General features: G+C 42.8%; 1 protein-coding gene and 1 long non-coding RNA gene across 3 annotated transcripts in view; one reads left to right on the plus strand and one right to left on the minus strand.

Moving 5' to 3' along the window:
* The window catches only part of LOC116671399 (uncharacterized), a 59,479-nt gene extending 52,370 nt beyond the window's left edge, over nucleotides 1-7,109 (plus strand). Inside the window, exon 3 of the long non-coding RNA XR_004327260.1 lies at nucleotides 6,793-7,109. This is a non-coding gene — a long non-coding RNA (uncharacterized LOC116671399). The remainder of the gene's footprint in view (nucleotides 1-6,792) is intronic.
* LOC116671388 (adenosine kinase) overlaps nucleotides 1-17,576 on the minus strand; it is a 104,232-nt gene that overhangs the window by 47,819 nt on the left and 38,837 nt on the right. For both annotated transcript variants that reach the window (XM_032502623.1, XM_032502625.1), the window contains exons 5-6: nucleotides 14,983-15,155; nucleotides 12,723-12,831 (exon numbers count right to left, since the gene is read on the minus strand). In XM_032502623.1, coding sequence (XP_032358514.1) covers nucleotides 12,723-12,831; nucleotides 14,983-15,155 — 282 coding nt within the window. The remainder of the gene's footprint in view (nucleotides 1-12,722; nucleotides 12,832-14,982; nucleotides 15,156-17,576) is intronic.

A 17,576-nucleotide genomic window follows, 5' to 3' on the forward strand; every position in this document is an offset into this window, starting at 1 on the left:
TTTTGTACTTTTTACTCCACTACATTAACCCGACATCTTTACTTACTAGTTACATCACAAATTATTTTTTGCAAATAAACACATGCAGTTTATAAAATATGAGGTTTTATTATAAATTAAACTACCCAAGAATATACGGGCCTACATGTCCGGCTGAAATAAGTATCCAATTAAACACTAAGTTTATTGACAGAACTTTTTGGATTGTTTCCAGTTTCTAAAATGTGAGGATTTTTTTTGCATTGAGTACTTTTACTTTAAATAATTTAAGTGCATTTTCCTGATGATACTTTTACTTAAGTAACATTTTCAATGCAGGACTTTTATTTGTAACAGAGTATTTTCCCAGTGTGGTATTAGTACTTTTACTTAAGAAAAAGATCTGAATACTTCTTCCACCAATGGTCCTGGGAGAAGTGTTGGTAGTGGGTTACCATTTAATCCTAATTTAATATATTAATCCTGAGAGACCATTTGTTACAGAAGGAGGGCGAGGACCAGAGGGAAACAGCTGTATATCAAGAGGAACCATCCAGAACTGTGTTCCCTCCTGATATTCATTTGGTGAGGGAATATATTCCAAGTGCTATCACAGTTCCATATGATTACAGGACAGAAAGGACGTATAAACAGAAACAGAAATCCCACACAGCATGTGTGCAACTGCTGATCAATCTTATATTACAATATGACCTCTTACTCATGCATAAATTACCTTGCAAAGAACTAAATTACCTTTGCAATTTGGGACACCTAGGTGGTTCTGGTACTAAGGTGGTACTGGGTGCCGTTGGTTGACAATACTATAAGCGATTGCGAGCTCGGCAGACTAAAAATGGGGCTAGACCCAGGCGGGATGTCCGGGTCAAACACCTCAGTTGAACCGGAAAAAGTGACCACAATGGTTCAATAGAGTGAGACTCCGAGAATGAAATGGAGCCTGAGAGACAGAAGCAGGAAGAAAGAAAAAAATGCTTCCTGTAAAAAACAGCTAAAAATTATTTACTCACAACATTAAAGCATCTTTTTATCCAGTCTTATTTATATTTCCCAACAAGGGGGGAGTAATATACATAGGACATCAAGTTGAGATGCATCAATATTGTCTCCCCAACTGCACCTGCTACATAATTAATACACACACTGACATGACATGGATATGATATGACAAGGGTATCAGAGGCAAAGAGTTAGAAAAAGAGAGAGTGAATGCATTTTTCATGAAATGGAGAGCTCCCCAGCCAAAGTTCTAGACATGATGTTTCAGTTTCAGAGACGAAAAGGGGCAAGGAGGGCAAGAGAGACAAATACGTGGGTGTATGAAAACAAACCAGTAAAGTCTTATGCAACTGTACTTATACTAATGTGTCCACGTCTCTGATCACACATCCAGGTCGCCTTTGATCAGCCTTTGCTTCTCCCTCTTGGCTATCTGTTTGGGGTCTACAAAACCGCAAATGTTATATATCTTCTCATCTTTTTACTTACACTGATGTCTCAACATCTGGTGGGTTGTAGCGTTACTGCAGCTGCTGATACTTAATAAAAGTGAAGGCTGGATATCTTAAAGGGTAACGTTTTCCATTTCTTTCACCATTTCTCCTCAGATTGGTGAAGCTATAAATAGCCTTTATTTCTGGCTCTGTGGAGGAAAAAAACAATAACCCTCTCACAGGTGTAGAGAAGAATTCATTTTGCAGTGTATTTGGACAGGGCTGCTCTGCTCTGCCACTGGGAGAGGAACCTTACAGGGGCCATTCCTCCTCATTCAGAGCCATTACCTCCCCACTGTCAGTCTGTCCCCTCACCCATCACAGAGCAGCCCCACAGCCCATCTCAACCCTCACAACTAAAATCACATTCTACGCACGGCCGGGGCCATAAAGCATCTAGTGTATCTAATGTAATCTGTCCATCTCCTGTGCGCCCCCCCCCCCCCCCACACACACACACACAAACACAATGTAAGTCTGTGGAAAGGCAGGCCAACATCTCAGCACCTCAATCATGTATATTTCCGCCGTGTGTGGTGAAACAAGAGTTGGTAATGCAAATCAGAAATCAGGATTTTCCTTCATAATTGGAGCTTTATCAGCTCATTAACAAACAGGGAGGCATCGCTGAAAGAGCATGCATATTCCTATTAAAACCGCTAAAGGAGAGAGCACTTGGAACATATCAACACAAGTCCTTGGGAGAGAGCGGGAAGCAGATGTGATTGATAAGGTTACTATCTTGTCAGCAAAAAAAAAAAAAAAAAAAAAAAAAAAACAAAAAAAAAAGCAGCAATTTAGCAGAGAACAGAGTGAATGTTCTCAGGTGGCCCTGATGGCCATTTGTCTGCCCATCACTGTTATAATTCCCGATACAAGATGGCACATCTTATTAAAACTTTGACAGATTTATTATTACAGTTGTTTAACCTCTTTATAATCAAATCATGTTAGGGGTTCAAGGAGACTCTCTCCCACTCTCTCCCACTGAATTAATCATTTTAGCTTGATTTAAGTTCTTACCCCATGCAGGCACATTTCCTGTTTATATCAGGCAACATTCAGAGTCAAGTGTACAGGGGGGGGGGTTCTTTAATAAAAAATAATATGAATCAGGCCATTTTTTGCACTTTAAGTCGTTTATAAATAAACACAATAGAAAACTGCTTTGAACGGCTATTATATTGTGTAAAAGGGAGATTATAGGGTACAAAGTTGGTATTTCACCCTTATTTGGTCCACTAGAATAGTCATAGCATTTGTGGTACAAACTGTACTGCTACCACTCATAGATGTGAGTCAGGACACAAATATACTACTATTAAAGTGAGTGGGCAAAGCCGAATTAACAGCACAGTCGTGACAGACAGAGACGGTGACATGCTGGCATATTGTGTTTCATGTACAGTAATTGTTGCAGCTCAAAGTACTCATGGGTGAGATTGTAGCGTACAATATGACGATGATCGAAGCGCGCCATTGGGATTACAGGGATAGGGCTGTCATTAGCTACAGTACGTTGATGATTGAGTAACACTTTCTTACTACTGCAGAGGAAAAACCACCGCAAACTCCTTCAGCAAAATCAATATAGTTTGCGCTGTCGGAATGCAAATAGCGACTATTCTGGCAGAATGACACAGGATGATGCACCATTGCTTATTCTTGCTCCATTCAATGTCATCATTAGCCTTTACAGTGTCAAATCCGCTCAATAAAGGGCATTATTTCCAAAAGGATAAGCCCAGCATTAATCCTTTTATGTTGCTTTCAGCAGGATGGAGTCTCCTAATATTAATGTGCTAGGTGTCAAGAGTGAGATGGCTAATCCTGATAACTCAGGATGTACAGTCATCTTGGCAGATGGCTATCTGCCCTGGACTAGCACTCCTAATAGGCGCAGGAACAGGATGTGCTTTTAAAGCTGCACTTCCTGAACGTCTTCTTCAAAGAAAACGATAATTTTCAACGGGGCTTTCTGAACTAAGAAGATAAGCCAGAGAACGGGGGAGGACAAAATAAAAATGATGCTCGCTTCAGAGAGGAAAAAAAGCTTCCTGATATAGTCCTAGCTCCCTCTTTAAAGCTGACACCTAGAACATACAGTTTATCAATTATACATGAAGCCAGAATCCATCTTCTGTTGGCAGCTTGTTTGGATCCGGCCCGAGCCCTCTCAGTGTTGAAATGTGTCTGGGAGCCCCCGTCCCTCCTGTCGCCTTTTTTTTCCACTTGCAGCCTGTCCTTAAATCAATCCCTTTTTAGGCCTGAATTTATTTTTCCTGTAACTAATCTGTCTTGGCAAATGATGTCACATAAGCGGGGAGAATGACAGCCTGATGTCTATGCGGCGAACATCAACCTTGCTCCAGCAGCCTCCTCCCAAGGTGAGTAATCATGCTGAGGAGCGGTGCAGTGTGTGGATGCCAGCCAGAGTCCAAACAAACCCAGAGTCTGTTGCTCAAGATAAACAAACCAATTAGGGGAAAGGCATGTTATTCCTCAGTTGGTGGGATATTTGCTAGATGGAAAATAATCAATGCATTCGTATTTCCACGGGGTGAAGCTGAAAAGTCCTGAGCAGAATAAAATCTAGGTGGAGAGGGAGAGTAAAATTATTCATTAGAAAAAATAAATAATGGGACTAAACTAGCTACTAGTCATGTAATTAATCCATGCAGGCTCAGTGGAGAGAGGAGAGCACAGAGGGGAAGATTCATCATAGCTTTTCGCCCCTCGCTCCCAGGGATACATGCCCTTCTTGTGTGGATGAGTCAGCTTACATCTTCTGACAATTGTGAGCCAAGGGCTTTGTCAAAAGGAACCACAGTTATTGTTTTGATTGGTTCCCCCTTGTTATGTTGGGAGCGCAAAATGCTTTCAAATGTGATTGTGCCACTGCATCTGAAAATAAGGCACGCACATATAGAACATCAAAAAGGAAGATGTCTGCTTTTTATTTGGCACTTTGGTGCTCTCCCTGGCCTCTCCTCCACACTGGAACAAGCAGCCCTATCAGTAATTGCAGAGAGCGGCCCTGCTGGCCAGCCAAAGCATTAGACAACTGGGCTCACGGTGCATGACATTCAAGCTGGCCAATAAGGAAGGACATGCTAATCAAAGTGGCTCTGGCCTCGCCATCACAGTGCGACTGGAGGACTTTGCCTAGTCGGGGCAGATGTGCAGCTGCTCTGGCTGCATTTCCACTCTGCCCCCTCAGGGCCTGGGCACCAGGCTGACCACTGGCACATTGGTGTAGATGCCAGGGAAGAAAAAATGGCGGAGGCTAACAACGCCACACATGAAAAATAAATCACAGCCAGCTTGTTAGCATGGATAGGAGAGAGGGACAGAGGAAGAGAGAGAGACAGAGAGAGGAAAGGAAGGAAAAAAAACTGGGTTAAGAGATTTAATGTGCTGCTGAAAATCTGACACATGCCAGAGGTCCACATGTTCCACCAGAGCAATAGCAGCCCTGCCGGCTAAGACTCAATAAAGCCTCCAAAAGCTGCTTACAATATACACTTGAGAAACAATAGATAAGGTCAGAGTACTAGCCTATGTCTGAGTGGGACCATGTATGAAAAATAAACAGCACTGCATGTGCTAACCCCAGACATGCTTACTGAATGAAACACAGGCATAAAAGCAGTTTGATTCTGCAGTGAAACCATTTGTTATTTAATCAGCATTTGTCAAGCAAATGTCCCACAAATATCCTGAATCCAGCCTCTCAAATTCAGGTTTTTGCTGCTTTTTATATATACTGTGCTGCATGTATAATTGTAAACGGAATATCTGGACAGTTGGTCGGACAAAACAAGTATTTCGTTATTACTTTGGACTCTGGGAACTAGCAACGTGGATTTTTGCATTACAGACTTGACGATTAACACAAAAAAAATAATGATTAGTTGCAACATTTTTTTTACGGATACATGTTCAGGTACATGAGTAAAATGCTCTCTAAAGTTTTAATCATTCAACATTTTGGGAAATACACTCAAATGCTGCCTTGCCAAGAGTTGGATGAGAACATTGATACCACACTCATTTCTGTCCATCAAATATAAAGCAATGGCCAGGAGATGGTTAGCTCAGCTTAGCATAAAGACTGAGAGAAGAGGGAAACTGCTAGCTTGGCTCTGTAAAAAGGTAAAACTAAATCTCTGTACCTGCATGTCTAAAGTTCAGTAATTTACACATTAAATGTTGTTTGCTTGATTGGTATGAAAGCCTAATTGTTGGTGGGCGTAGTGGGAGTGTTCTCATCATTGAATAGTGACTCCAAGAAGTTACTGCTGCCGGCCAAGAAATATTCTTGCATGTAACACCCCATAAAACCACAACGGACAGAGGAGAAACTCGTGTATCAGTATGCAAAGAAAGGCTATGGCAGGAAAAAAAGCGCTGGCCATTACCAATATGAAAATTGAGGTGTGATAAAATGGAAATCTTGAGGATTATAACTTAAATGAATGAATTATCAAATCATTACAAATTATTATATTATCCTCAGAAGTCATTAGTCTCTTTTAAAAAGGAAGAGAGAAAAAAAAATTACTGGCAGTTTAAAATGGATCAAGGCCAAACTGGCAGAAGGAAGATATGCAAAGGCTTATTACAGACCATAAACAAATTACAGCGACATAAAAGGGAAAAATGAAACCTTGCAGGAGGAAACAATTCTCAAAGAACAGTGTCCAGCATCTGCTGCACAGAAATGCACATCTGTGGTGATTTTTTAAAGGCCACTTTCGGAAACTGTCATGCCTACCCGAGTGCTGCGGATGGTTTGTGATGAGGAGAATGTTCAAGTAATATTTATTCAGTTGAGGCTTCATGCTGCAGTGTTAAAATATAACAGTGTCTGACACTTAAATCTACTTAGTATCTTTGCCCAGGAGACACACTATCCTAAAGCGTCTGCGGTTTCATCATGTGAATCTTAATCAGATACTTAGCCAGTAGAGCAGGTTTTTACTCTCCCTGGTGAGAGTATCAACACATGGCCATCAGGCACAATTCACGGCCGCAAAGTGGCTATTTATTTTCTGCTCAGCATTACTTGACAAATAATTACTCAGTCTATTCAATTAAGCCATAGAACACACACAAAATGGTCACAACATCCCAGTGTAGGACTGAAACATTATTCTATGTTTCACAACTCGGTCTCATGAATAAAAAGGCACGCACACAAAGACACACTGAGAGCTTTGATGTAGACGGAGCAAAGGGACAAGGTGATGGAAAGTAGAAATATCATTAAGTCTGAACTATTTCATCCCTTTTACAGCAAGGCAGAGGAAAACAGACTTGTTGCCGGTGGAGCAGATGCACACAGTAATCCGGGGTGAAAGGACATGATGTTTTCCCTGCTGAAGAAGAAAAACTGTTTCTACAAGGCAACGTGGGTGTACAAGGAGAGAGTCAGTCCATGCTGGAAGAGTAATATGGACTACAGCCTGGAAGTCTGCCAGAGTCCAAAAATGTGTCCCCCTCAAGAGGCAATTACTCAAGAAACAGTGGATTAAAGTGTTTTTTTTCCCCCACTGTTGTTGTTGTTCAAATTAAGATGCTAGAAATAAATACTCCCAAAATAAAGCCAGCACAGCCCTGCCAACTTTTAAGTATTTCCACACACATTTCTTACAAATAAATAAATAAATAAAAATAAATCACACAAATCTAAACCAAAATAGATTCCATTCAGTGTGATGAGAACTTTCCTTCCATAATAGCGACATGAAATGAACCTTGGCATCCTGTAAACTTTCTCCACAACAATTTTCAAAATCTATTTGCTTTTGCTAAAGCTTACTGTGTTTATGTTGTAGTTGAAAACATACATTGAAAAATTGGGTTGGTGAACGAAGTGCATTTACTAAGGTACTGGACAGGGTTTTGTACAAATTTTGTACTTTGTTGTGTAGTTTACGTCCGTATTTCAATTTTATGCAACTTTATACTCTTACTACTCCAATCCGCTTCAAATATGCGTTTCAAAAATTGCATTTTTTACTCCACTGCATTTTTCTGACAGCTATCATAAATGACCTTGTAGATTATTATTTTACATAAAGCATTTGATCATCTTATTAATATATGATGTATTGTTCCAAAGTACCAACAGTTTATGATCTAGTTAAAGTTAGCTACATCTTGACCAGCTAAAGCAGTAATAATAATCCAGTAATCTAATGCCTTTATAATAATATAACAATATGCATAATAAGTACTGTTACGTTTGACACTTAAAGTTATTATGAGTAGGATTTGGAAATTTCTGACTTTGGTGTCTCCCAGTGGTTGTATTAAAGACGCTGTGGAACACTAAAATGAAAGAACTAAACACAACACAAACTGCACCCATTACACTCCCGAGCTGTGTTCAAAATCCCTTCCTTCTTTCCTTATTATATAATGGACACTTAGTTTACTTTAAAGTACACTTTAGAGTAAAACATTTGTGACATCATTTTACATCAACACCAACTCATCACTGAGCTGTTGAGTCATACCATTTATAATTGTATCTATAAAATGGGATGCATTGCATTGTGGGATTATTAGCAAAAAGTGGTTTGAATGATGTGGACAGTACTTTATAGTGCATTCATTTCACACTTTACAATGCATACATTTCCCACACAATAAAATACAGTACAGACAGTACATATAGTGTGTGAAGTAAATCCAAAGGGATTTCAGAATAGCTTAGGACTGTTTTTTTTTCTATGAACATAAACAGATGCAATAGTATGTTTAGAATGCAGTACTTAAGCAAAACATCCAAATCCGGAGTAAGGATAATTGTGAACAACCTAAATAAATCCCACAGATGAGTAAAAGCCATGGGATGTCTCTGCTGCCTGCATCGTTTGGCCTCTCCACCCTAATTTACCATGCTCCGCCCACTCACGCCTGTGGAGCTGTCTGATCCTCCAGCAGAGCTGGGCCAGCCCATACGTCCCACTGGCACGGGACGCCCCACCATGAGCCAATCACCAAGCCCGCACTCCTGACAGCTCATTACCACTCAATTAGGCAGGTGCACCTCCACGCACAGCCTTCTGACAAATACAACCCTCCCAGATGCATGTTTAACATTCGAGAGAATTATATAGTGACAGCAAACACTAAACGCTTCACCCTTATCACTTGATTGCCTCAAGATTTAAATCCTATAATTGGCCCAGGCCAGCGGGAGAAAAAAAAAAAAAAGCCAATAAATATGATGCAGTCGGCTTGTAATTGAACAATTATGAATTCATATTCATAAGATGCTTGCTGGCAATTACAAAATGCCATCTGATTAGACACAATTTGAAATGACATTGTGCCATGCTAAAGACACTGTGGTGTCAGCCTAATAAAGAGAATTCACATCATAGCAGTTGCTCGCCCACCAACATGACCCTCCAGAGATGGCAGACATGCTGACACAGTGGCTTGGCCGGTGATGGACGGGACTTGGCACCCATCGCTCTTTGTCCCCTAAACCTACTGCTCACACTCATTCGTATGGAAAAATAACACCACCAAGGCTTGACTTTCAAATTTTAACACCACTGGGCACAGATTGTGCACATAACAAAACACAAGCAAGGCGAAAAAATGTTGATCCCTTGAGAACAGATTCTAATCAAGATGAAATGATTTACAAATCTATTTAATAAGGCTTGCCAGAAGTCAAACTTGGCATGTAAATGCGGTGGGGATTAAATTTCATCGGCAACCAAGACTGTAACTGATCGCCTGCAGACAAAGGGGGAGCCTGCCAGTTTCCCCCCACCCCTCCACCTCTCTTCCCTCCCTCTTTCTCTCCACTGCCTGCATTTTGCCTCGTGATCCCTCCCTAGCTATATGGAAGGACAGGGGCAGTGCAGAGTGGTGCAGTACAGAGAGAAGAGGAAAGAGAAAAGAAAGAAAAGGAGAGGGTGGAAGGAGGGAGGAGATGGAGACAGAGGAAGGGAGAATTATTGGAGATACAGTGCAGTGGTGTAAGGGAAAGTAGAAGGAGAGCAGAGGATAGAAAAAGATAGAGGAAGAGGAAACTCAAGGTCAGCGTGAGGACAGTTTGGTCCTCTGAGTTGGACAGAGACACAGCTGCAGTCACCTCTGTGCTAATCAGCCCTTCGGCTGGCTGATGAGATGTCAGTTAGTTGGGTGTAGGAAAAACCTATCTCTTCGCTTTTTTGGCTGCAAATTGCAGGGACTGGTGGGGCGGAGTAACAATGTGTGTGTATATATATATGTGTGTATGCGTGCCACTCCAGAGTGTAAGCAGGCTGACGTGCTGCTTGTGGTGCCAGTATTGCGCTTTTTTTCTGCTTTTGCCCTCCCCTTCGCCTCTTTTTCTTGCATATTATGCTACGGTGACTGAAGCTGAACTCAGCTTTTCCCTGCAGTGAGGGCAAGAATACAACTGCCAATTAATGCTATATGCAGTGTGCCAGTGTTAACAGTGTGAGGCATTCTACATCAACTTGCTGCGCTGTGTGAAAAAAAAAGGTTGGCTAGCTGTTTTCCTCAGGCAAGGCTAAACCTCTTGCAGGCTAATGGGGATAGCGCTATTAGCTGAAGGCGTAAACGAACAGCGTCCACAGCTGTGATCAGGTTTGTGACCTAGCAGCACTGCAGCTTGTGTCTCATTGGGTGAGTTTTGTGTATCAGGCCAGTTGGCAGAGGCGAGTGTCTCCTCCGTCTATCCTTGGGTTATTTCTGACCATCTGTGCCCAGTCATTAACAGGCCTTTTCACAGTCAATTGTCTTGTTCGTCTCCCCTCTTCTTCATATTGGTTACTTGCTCCGTGCAAGACCATGATATGGGCCGAGCACTTTCCTGAATGTAAATGGCATAAGTTAGGAGGGGCCCATTTTATTAGACGAGGCTAAGGAGAGCTGTGGAGCCATAGGTTAATTCGAAGTGGCATCTTGGAGGATGCATCAAGCAGTGGAGATCAAATTACAGGGCAAAGCGCTCAGTGGTAAGAAAAACAAGCCAGTGGTATGCTGCAGAATGTGTGTGTGCATGCTGTGTGCGTTTAACAGCAAGTGTATGTGTGTCTGAGAGACTGGAGAAAGAGAGAGAGGGGGGAGCAAAGAAGACAGCAAAAGGAGAGGATAAGGGGGGGGGGTGTCCATAGAGGGCCAAGGGGGATGGGAATGGAAGGAATGAGGGAGTAAAGGGAAGGAGAAGAGGCTAACTGGGCCAGCACGCACACATCACCCCCACCAATTAGAGTCACTCATCTCTCCTTCACACAATACACCACCCTCCATTTCTGATGTTTACAATTGTCGGGGAAAGAAATAACTGTAAACATCACTGCAGCAGCGATGGCATTCAACAAAAAAGAGATATCCTCTGCCTGAAATGCGTTTAGCCATTCCTTCTTCCCCCTCACGCCTTTGTTATTGGTCTTTGTGCAACGATTTGCCTAAGGACCCAGATTTCCTAGCAACAGCCTGCCACCAAACATTTGGCAGGAGTTCAACATTCTCTTTCTTTTTGAGAAATGGCAGTGCTGTCTCCCTGCTCTGCGTCTGCCACCAGCCCTGCTGCTGCTGCTGCCGCCACCGCCGCCACCGCTGTTGGATGAGCCAGACTGGCTGCAAGAGCCCTCTAATAATTCTGTTTTCATCCAATCACACCACATAGTAGCAGGCACCTTGAGAGCCTCTGCCAGGAATCATCAATCACCTCTTTAACACACATGCTCCAACAAACACAGACGCACGTGCAAGCAAATAACATGCTAACATACACACATGCATGGGTATTGGTAATTACATTTACAGATTAGAGTGTACAAGACTGCTTATACCACCCAGCAGTTGTTTAATGAAAATCAACAAAGCACATTAATACACAGCAGAGGTTGGTACAGTGAGAGAGAGGGAGGGAGAAAATGTACAATCTGGCTGTAAATTGGGTAAATACATCTGAGTGCTCTCGACAAGGTTAATGGAGAGAAGAGGCCTTAGTGAACACCGGTCTAGACACGCCACGCAGTATTAAGTGGGAATAGCTGTTGCAGTGTATCTGGCTAAGTATTTTAGAAGTGCCAATGGGACCCTAAAATACAGAGTGATCCCCCTGTTTTGAAAAAGAGGCCCAGGAGGGACGCTGAAACGACATTTGAGATTCCAAGCACTGACAAAACACCCATTTGTGGCCCTTCTATCCCCCCTCAAATCCCACGGAAGCTTTCCCTGCGCACAAGACTGTCGGATGTGGGCAAAACCCAACTGCCAATTTGCAGAGGATGTGCCGTGTTTGCTAATGCGAAGCAGAGGCTAAAAATGAGACCACACAAACTCTGGAGGATGGACTGACTGATCTGCTTTCTGGCACAAGCACTGACGGTTTGTTTTATTTTTTTTTCCTCGTTTTTTTTTGTTTTTTTTGAGAGGAGGTTGTTGTAATGTTTGTTTCTGCAACTGGGCAGCTAATTATGAAACCATTATTATTAAACTACAGTACATTCATGTTTAGAGAGCCTGTGGGCAACAGGAGGACCATTGTGAATTTCACTTGGGACAATATGCCAAGGAGTATGCTGATGGCTTGGCTATAATGTTGATTTATGCCGATAATGAACCGCTTAAAGATGTGGAATGCAGTGCAATTTCAGAGCTATCATCTTGACTCGAGATCAGAGAAAATGTTGATCTGCCAGAATTAAATGTAATCCCAAACAGTGAAACATGAGCATGGCAGGTCATCCTACTCCAGAAGCTGTAAGTGAAGACATTACCTCAGTGGTGCAGCTTGAGTGTGTGTTTGAATGTCAAAGCGCACATCTGTCCTGTTCAATCTGTGTGTGTGTGTGTGTGTGTGTATGTGTGTGTGTGTGTGTGTGTGTTTTCTGTAGGGGGAAGATTGTTAAGGAGGGGGTATAGCCGAATGAACTTGAATAATCAATTTTCACACTTTCACAGCACCTGTTGGCTTGTCTTCACATAGAAAGAAATGTATGAATGCATTACATGTACAACAATTTCACACTGTGCTGCAGTTTTGTGGGGGGAAATGGGGAGAACGGAGCTGTATTGTCTCAATAGGTAACAGCTCATTTCACTCGACAAAGGATGAATTGATATATTGACAATGCAAAATGTGCGCACAGGCATTTCTTGAATAAAGCCTCTTAACATTATGTCCTCTTCTGGCAATAGAGTTGGGGAACAGTCATTTTGAATGTAGAAAGTCTCACTTACCGCAATATAATAGACCTTGGCTTTCTTCACCAGCTCCCAGTTGCTGTCCAAGTCCAGGTGTTTTTCCTTTTTGTAGCAGTTTGCCGCTGCCAGGTTAGCAACAAGGGACCTGCCGAGACAGACCCCATAAATCTTCCACCTCGCTTATCATCCATCTTAATTTTGTCTCAAAAACATCCCTAAAAACACTCTGGCCCCAGACTTTCCTTTGTTCTTTCTCAATATAAAAGGACGATAATGGTTTCTTAGAATGTCTGGACAAAGGTAAAATAAAGTGATCTAGATGTCTTTATATTCTTTCTTTAAAAAGAAGGGGGTTATCGCAAACGCCAAGAAATAGAGATTAAAATAAGCAGAGGGATTTTCAAAGCTGACAATGAGCCACAAATTATTCATATTATCACATGTAAAAGTGGTCCATTGCTAAAAAAAAGTTGGAAAAACAACAGAAATGCATTTCTAAATGAACACTTGAGTTGAGTAGTGAGTGGTGGGAGCAGGAAGTGATGGAAGTGGCATTATCTTAACATAGCCAGTCCTTGTGTGCAGTCGCTTTATGAGCGTCCATCAAAATGAGTGCAACCATCATCCCTACTTAGGGGGGGAACTGTTAGGCAACCATATGACAGGTGGGTGTTGCTACAGCAAGAGGTCCATTCTGAAAATCTGCTCACCGTGGTTAGCATCAAAGAAAAGTGTAACAGCGTGCTAAATTGATCAGAGTGCGATGATGATGTCCACGATATGACAGCAGGATTAGGACTGCACTTGACCTGAGCTGCAGTAATGGACTCAAAAGGTTAGAACAAGCATGACAGACAAAATGAGTGTCATTACTGAGGAAGTCCAACAGACATGATTAAAGCTCAGCGCTCTTAAATATCAGCTAGATCTAATGATACCATATCTTTAGATAGGATACTAAAACACTACAATAAGCTACTGGGAAACAAATCACTGATAGGTCCCTCCAGGAATTGCAATTTTGCAAATTCTACAACATTTGAAAAATCTTGCCATTACTACACAAAACTGGTCAAACTGGGAAAAATGTTTGCCAATTTCAGTTTTCTACAGCCAAGCTGGAATAAAAACCAGGCATCAATCTCCATAATGACACTTCCTTGTATTAAACTATGGTGACAAGGACAACTATAGCTAACTGCACATCCTATGTCATATGTATAAATTGTTCACATATTACCACAATTTATCGCAAAAAGTGGCCAAAAAATGCTTAATCAATTTGGGTTGCATGATCTCTGAGACCCTGGAGGGACTGATTTATTGAACCTTTGTTTAAAAATGTAAGAACTGAATACACTTATTTCTTAAAAATGTTATATGTCTGCAACATCTTCACAGATCTCAGAATGGTCAGATTGAGTATGAGTGGGACTTTTTTTTTTCTTTGAAGATTTGCACTAATCGACGCCTGGGGTCTGACGTACTGGCACCCAATTCTTCAAAGCCATCAGCCTTCCAATCTGGGCCTGCTGGCGACCTTTCCTCTGGCCTCCTGAGCTGTCTGTTAAACACCTGTAAGAAATATTACAGAGCTCGTCTCCCTTAGCACGGCACCTGACCTTTTCAGGTGTCAGAGTCACATCAAACAAGCCCACTAAGACCATTCAGTGGGGCCGGCTCCCGGGGCGGCCGAGGTCCCGCCGTTGACTGACTGACAACTCCAGTAGCAGCAGATTAAGGGCTGCAGAGGAGGAGGGTGTTTAGAGAAGGAGGTTATTGATCCACACCTGGTCTATCATGAACTGGAGCCCTCACTGTTAGTGATATATGTCCTGATGTGTGTGTGTGTGTGTGTGTGTGTGTGTGTGTGTGTGTGTGTGCGCGCGCGCACGCACCACGCACGCACGCACGGGCTTTGACCTCTGCTGTCTCAGCGTGCCGATGATGATGCTAGCATGAGAGTCGCCAGAGATGCCGAAGCCCCTTTTACAGCCGAGAAGGCTGACAGGTGAGAGCTGGGATAGCCCAGCCATCTCGAACACATTGCTACTGTCAGCCTATAGATGGATGACAACCCACTGGGGTGGGAGAGACTGAGTGGGGGCCTGGAAAAACACACTCAAGCTGTTCTTTTTCCTTTTGATGTGTAAGCTGAGCTATGATTCCCTGTTATGACTTCCAGCCCTGAGGAGTCAACTGCTTGCCTGAAGATGTAAAAATGAACCAGAAGGACTATTTCAAATCCGAGCAAGAGGGTTTTTTCTTGGTCAGGGGTGACGGAAAGGTTGCTAACCTATTGTCTCCGGTAATACAGGCGGCACAGGTACCGGTTGGCTCCTCATTTTGTTCATAATAATGTGCGTCGACGTGGGCTTCTTCGGCCTTCTTCTTCAGGATCTCCCCGAAGTGGTCAGTACCGATGCACCCGAAGAAAGTAGCCACCTTGTGGGGTTTCTGGATCATCCACTAGGAAAGAGAAAATAAAAACAGCAGTTACAGTGAGCTCAGTTTACAAAATATAAGTCTGTTTGAAGGGTCAAGTTCAGCTAAGGCAGATGGCATACAAACTGTAGCTTCACAGCAAACATACTGCTTGTGATATATGAGGGCTGCGAGCTGTCGTAAACAACCCAAGACCAATTCCACTCCACATAGAGACACTATTCTCATCCAAGCACTCCCTCTTCCATGTGTGCTAAAAACAGTCTCATCTCTTTATTTACACAAACCCCATAATTCAAGGCTCCATCCTACTTATGCAAACACAGACTGTGTGTGTGTGTGTGTGTGTGTGTGTGTGTGTGTGTGTGTGTGTGTGTGTGTGTGTTGTGGTGTGTGTTGTGGTGGGTGTGTGTGTGGGTGTGTGTGTGTGTGTGTGTGTGTGTGTGCGCCTGCTACACAGGAACCTCCCTGAACTACTGTCGGCCATTTTTTTGGTCTCGACGGTCCTGATGTACTCAGTGACTTTTACATGATGAGAGAAGGCTGCTCAAATTCTACAGCGCTCAGGTTTAACCTCCAAAGATTTATTGACGTACAGTACGTGCTGGTGTTTGCTCGTTTTATTGCAGCCTCCTGTTTTGTTGCTGACGGGGGCCCCTTGTGAATGAGATGTTGCTGCTTTTGGGGATGACCTGTATATGTGTGAAATTAATCATTTCACGCGACCAAATAGCATCTCGGTGGGGGAAGAAAAATGCATTTTCATCACCCATCCAGAGATGCTCTCCCCTGTCATTTTGCACTCCCCCCCTTTGGTCTCTAGGTAACTAGTTCAGATGGAAATAATAGATCAAATAAAAAAAAATTACCCAGGAAAAACAACAAGCGTCAGGTATGTTTTTAAACCAAAGCTGCCAATTTACAATCATACCTGACCTTGTGGCTTTTACCTGCTAACAAAATCAGGCTGCAAACAATGAATATTTTTTTTATTTTTTGTGACAAATTCCCTGTCATAATTTCCCGTAGCCGAGGGGATATCTTCATACTGCATGTTTCAAATGACATTTAAAATCCAAAAGATTCACAAGTGATATAAAACAGCAAAGAGAGGTTAAGTTTAGTAGTAGCTGCTTTAGGAATGATAAACTATTAAGTGATTATCAAAATAACAGCCATTTGATTCTTTTGTCAATGTTGACTAAGAATTAATAATTATTTATGATATCATATTACTTAGCTAATCTTTTCAGATCCAGTGCCAACAAAATGAACAATAATATTGCCACATATGCCTGCTGTATCTTGGCCCGTGAGCAGGCCTACCATGTGTCATCTTGAGTCATGGCTCAGTCATTCAGCTGTGCCCCCCTCCCTCTCCACCTGGCTGACAAGTACAAACATACACGCGCAAATCCACAGCAAAAGCAGACAGAAGCGAGCTCTTCTTCCCTAACCTCTTGCTGCAGGCACCTCACACTTATCAAGGTCACTGGCTCGGGTACACGTCAAGTCCTATCTGATTTTCTCTTCGCCGTGATGAGCTTCGAATCCAAGGTTAGGAGCTGCGGGCTGTAAATAATGACAGCGCGGCCCCTTCATTTGCAGGCCTCTCAGGTGGGAATAGAGAGGGCCACTCAGGGGCCCCGTCCCTCTGATGACAGCATGGTGAATCACAGTGGAACCATCGACCTCGCAACTATACCCCCCCCCTCCACCTCCATCTGAACTCTCCTGCCTCCTACACCTCCTCTCGCTCTCTCTCTCTGACCGTCAGCTATACTCTCACTGCTAGCTCAGCTTGTCATTTTACAGGGTCATTAACAGACACACATACACACTAACATGTGCATGAGTACACAGTGCACCCACGCACGGAATAAGCTGACATACACACACATACAGAAAAATCCTCTATAGTGCCACAGCATCAAAACTCCCTGCCTTCCTATAAAAACCCACCCCTGCTTTTGCCAGAAGCTGCTCTCCTACTCCAATAAACACAAAGCAGCAAAAGATGAGAAGAAAATGTCTTCATTATGGGTATGTAAAAATTTTTATCTTGCAGGTTTTTTTTCCCCCTCCTCTGTGGTGCACAGGAGCAGGGAGTTATATCAATTCATTTCCATCCCCAGCACCCTGCAGACAATCCCTCTCCATTCCCAGATTATGTGAGATAATACCTCTATTATGACAAAAGCACTATTCGCAGGGTCGCCAAGAGGTCAACCAACCCTGTGCTGGGTATTCATGCTTAGTCACATCCCAATTATACCGCAGTGGCAGAGGCAGAAATTGGCAAATGTACATCAAGGCGCTTCATTACTGAGGGCTGCTCCAGTGAAATTAAGCAGCAGATGAGACAGAGTGAGATTTGCCCCCAGGCGGCATGTTAGAGAGAGAGAGAGAGAGAGAGAGAGAGAGAGAGAGAGAGAGAGAGAGAGA

Source organism: Etheostoma spectabile, chromosome 21 (genome assembly GCF_008692095.1).
Source record: "Etheostoma spectabile isolate EspeVRDwgs_2016 chromosome 21, UIUC_Espe_1.0, whole genome shotgun sequence".
Classification (NCBI taxonomy): domain Eukaryota; kingdom Metazoa; phylum Chordata; class Actinopteri; order Perciformes; family Percidae; genus Etheostoma; species Etheostoma spectabile.